Below are 3299 nucleotides of genomic sequence, written 5' to 3'. Positions count from 1 at the left end.
ACTTTGTAGATGTTTATAGAACCAGCCTATGTTGTTTGACTTTTAAGGGAAGACTAATAGGTGTAGTAAGGGGGGGGGAGGTGGGGAAGAGCACAAAAAACCTTATGGTTAAGCCAAAACAGGGGTCATGCCTCGGGCATTTTATCTGCCCTGCTTACACACCCCCGGGGAATTGCATCTCAACAGTTGATTCCCTGTTAATCAATTCACATTAGTGCCTGCCTTTTAGTTTTCATTTTGCTGAATTCCAGGAAAGAAGTTCTTAAACCAAATGCATGCTCTATCTCTGACCTAGTCAGAGCTGTCACGTTTCAAGAAGAAATCACAGCAGATTTTATTTGCTCTACCAGCTGATAAGAGACACCTTCGTAAGTAAAGATTCATAGCCAGCAGACTCAACACAGAACAAGATCCAGTGGTCTGTTTATACAGGTCAGCAGTAATATCGGAGGAGAGGACCTTTACGGAATTTTTTTTTCCTCAGCCTATTTTCTCTAGCTACAGAGAAAGACTCATGTTACACATTATTCTGCTTCCCTTTACTTTCTATTTACTATGGCTCAAGATTATGTGCTTGATATGGAGACCTGTAGCACTTGCTATCACTCCATACTGTTTTCAGTGAGCGTGTATGTTTTTGTACTGCTCTTGCCACTTACAGGCTAAAACTTAAAACAATTTACTATTCACAAGTGAGAACCACATTGGGGGTGGGAGGCAGGGGGGAGTAACGAGCATAGGAATAGCGAATAGCTCATTCACAAAAGCAGATCTGCCTTTACATCCAAACTCTTTAGACCCATTGGTTAAGCTCCTCTCTAGCATACATGCAGGTCTTCATACAGAGGATCATCAAAAATAAACTTTATTATCAAACTTAAAATTCACACGTTAAACATAAGATCTAGACACAAATAATACTGAAAACATTCTCAAATAATAATCATGTTAGGTAATTTGGATGAGTAGCTAGTTACCATCGTTTCAAATGCCTGTAAGAATATTTTTTAATACATACACCATTGTGAAATGTCTTCAAATGCTTAGCTGGCCAGCTTTCAATAAGATTTTTAAATAGGGGGAAACATTTCTATAGAAATAACATTATCTAATTATGAATCAGAGACCCATAATTGTAGTGCTTGGGGGAAAAAATATCATAGCCTTTTGAAATATTTAGAAGACATAAATAACTATTGTACATTTACAAGTTTAAATATTTAAAGGCCTTTGTTACTATAAAAAGTTGCTATGTACATGTTAGATGCTATATAGAAATCCAGCCAGAGGCAAGCATTGAGCTCTCAGATTTGGCCGCTGAAACCTATGAATTTGGTAGGCAGATTGTCCACGGGGTACACTATGGGGCCCGTTTTCATTGTAGGAGGTCCATTCAGCAGCTGCCAGTCACAGCTCCGAGCCAACTCCACTGTAAATATTTTTAGAAGGACTTTTGCAAACTCTTTGCCCACGCAGCTCCTCAAGCCCCCACCGAAAGGAATGAAACTGAACCTAGAGGAATCCTCTGGAGATGGAGACATGAAGCGGTCCGGGTTAAATTCATCCTTGTTGGTGAAGAGATCTGCCACATCGTGGGTATCACAGATACTGTAGATAACATTCCAACCTTTAGGGATCTGGTAACCCTATCAAAAGAAGAGAAAGGAGACATGATGCGCCTTGCTGTGTTAAATAAGGTGAAGTGTCAGCACAGGACATGTCGGTGCACCCCACCTCCCCTCCTGGCTTCCTGCAGGTCACGCTAAGGCAGATAGGCTACGTGAATGCACTAGTACTTTGCAGCTGCACTGAGGAGTCGAGCCCAAGCCCTGCTTACATTTAGCTCAAGGGTCTTGAGTGCAACTCGAAATCCTCCAGGAACAGGAGGGCTCAGCCTGAGGGTCTCTTTGATGACACAGCCCGTGTACTTCAGCTGCTCCAAGATCTCCATGTCCAGCTGCTTCTCTTGGCTGGGACTGCACAGTAACCCCTAGAAAGGAAGATGCTGCCATGACTTTTATGGAGCAGGTGGCCAGGGCTCCCGGTGCTGCAAAGCAGCTGCCCCTCAGCGAGTGGTGTTTTCCTGTCACCCCTTAAAAGAAGGGCACCACCTGGGTCGAGGGGAGCCCTGTCTGGGACACCTCTCCTGGAGGTACCTTCCCACTGCTCGCTCCTGTGAAATGGCTCTGGGGGAAACACATACCTTCACCTGCAGCTCTTTCCTCACTTTCTGCAGGACATCGTGGTGGAGCCCTAGGAAGGCGATCAGCGACGTGGCAGCACTAGCAGTGGTTTCGTGGCCCCCAAACAGCAGCTCTGTGGCAGACTCCTTCAGCTCCTTATGCACAGGACAGAGGAACACAAAACAGGTCTTGAATATAGTATCTCCACCAGACCCATTCCACCACCACATCGCTGTGCATCACTCCCAGGCTGGAGCAGACACCCAGGGGCCAGGATGGGGGTGCCACTTATGCTCCCTGGGAACATGGTCCTGGTCCTGTGCTCCCCATCCAACAGCCTGGTTGCAGCCTCTGCACCCCAGTGCACTACACAAGCTGGTTTATTGCATGGGAAGAGGGGGCTGAGCCTCCTGTTCTCTCCTTTTGGCTCCAAAAGATAAGCATGCTGCTGACAGAGAGGCTGGGGGAAAGGGACGGACCTGGCCTTGGGGAACCTCACCTGCATGTTGAGCTGCTCCCCATTGCCCTGTGTGTGCTCCATCAGCAGCTGCAGCGCATCCTTGTAGCCACCCTCAGGCTCCTTGCGGGCCATCTTGGTACGGATGTTCTCCTCGATCTTGGCATGGATGATGTTGCGTGCCCGCAAGCCCTGGCCAGGCAGCAGGGAGAGCAACGTGGGACTTAGGCCAATACTGCCATCCCTCCCATCCATCCCCCGCTGCCCTGGCTGCACAGGCACCCCTCTCCTCCCGGCCCGCCAGGAGCCTTACCCGGTAGAGTCCGCTGAAGGGCACATCGATGGGGAGGGAGAAGAGGTTGCGGATCATCTCCTCGAAGGCTTCCACCAGCTGCTGCTCGCCGTCAGGGCTGGCCTGGCAGGGCTGAAAGCCCAGCAGGATCCTCATGGCGATGCGAAACATGAGGCACTTCACCTCAGGGTACACCAGCAGGCAGGGCCCGGCGGTGGCCAGCCACTGTGCCAGGCAGGCGCTCACCTCCTCCTGGATGACGGGCACGTAGTGCTGCAGGGCGTCCCGGGAGAAGGCCCGCATGATCACCTGCCCGGGGGGGACGAGGAGGAGGAGGAGGAGGAGGAAGGGGATACAGGCTCAGCCG

At 49.5% G+C, this 3299-nt stretch overlaps 1 protein-coding gene across 1 annotated transcript in view; it reads right to left on the bottom strand.

The window, feature by feature from the left end:
- Nucleotides 1-849: 849 nt before the first annotated feature.
- LOC103925996 (cytochrome P450 26A1) overlaps nucleotides 850-3299 on the bottom strand; it is a 3203-nt gene continuing 753 nt past the window's right edge. The window contains exons 3-7 of the mRNA XM_009334804.1: nucleotides 2954-3270; nucleotides 2683-2832; nucleotides 2204-2338; nucleotides 1838-1990; nucleotides 850-1646 (exon numbers count right to left, since the gene is read on the bottom strand). Coding sequence (XP_009333079.1) covers nucleotides 1305-1646; nucleotides 1838-1990; nucleotides 2204-2338; nucleotides 2683-2832; nucleotides 2954-3270 — 1097 coding nt within the window. The 3' untranslated portion in view covers nucleotides 850-1304. The remainder of the gene's footprint in view (nucleotides 1647-1837; nucleotides 1991-2203; nucleotides 2339-2682; nucleotides 2833-2953; nucleotides 3271-3299) is intronic.

Source organism: Pygoscelis adeliae, unplaced genomic scaffold (genome assembly GCF_000699105.1).
Source record: "Pygoscelis adeliae isolate BGI_AS28 unplaced genomic scaffold, ASM69910v1 Scaffold632, whole genome shotgun sequence".
Classification (NCBI taxonomy): domain Eukaryota; kingdom Metazoa; phylum Chordata; class Aves; order Sphenisciformes; family Spheniscidae; genus Pygoscelis; species Pygoscelis adeliae.
This window is presented reverse-complemented; position numbering and strand designations above follow the sequence as displayed.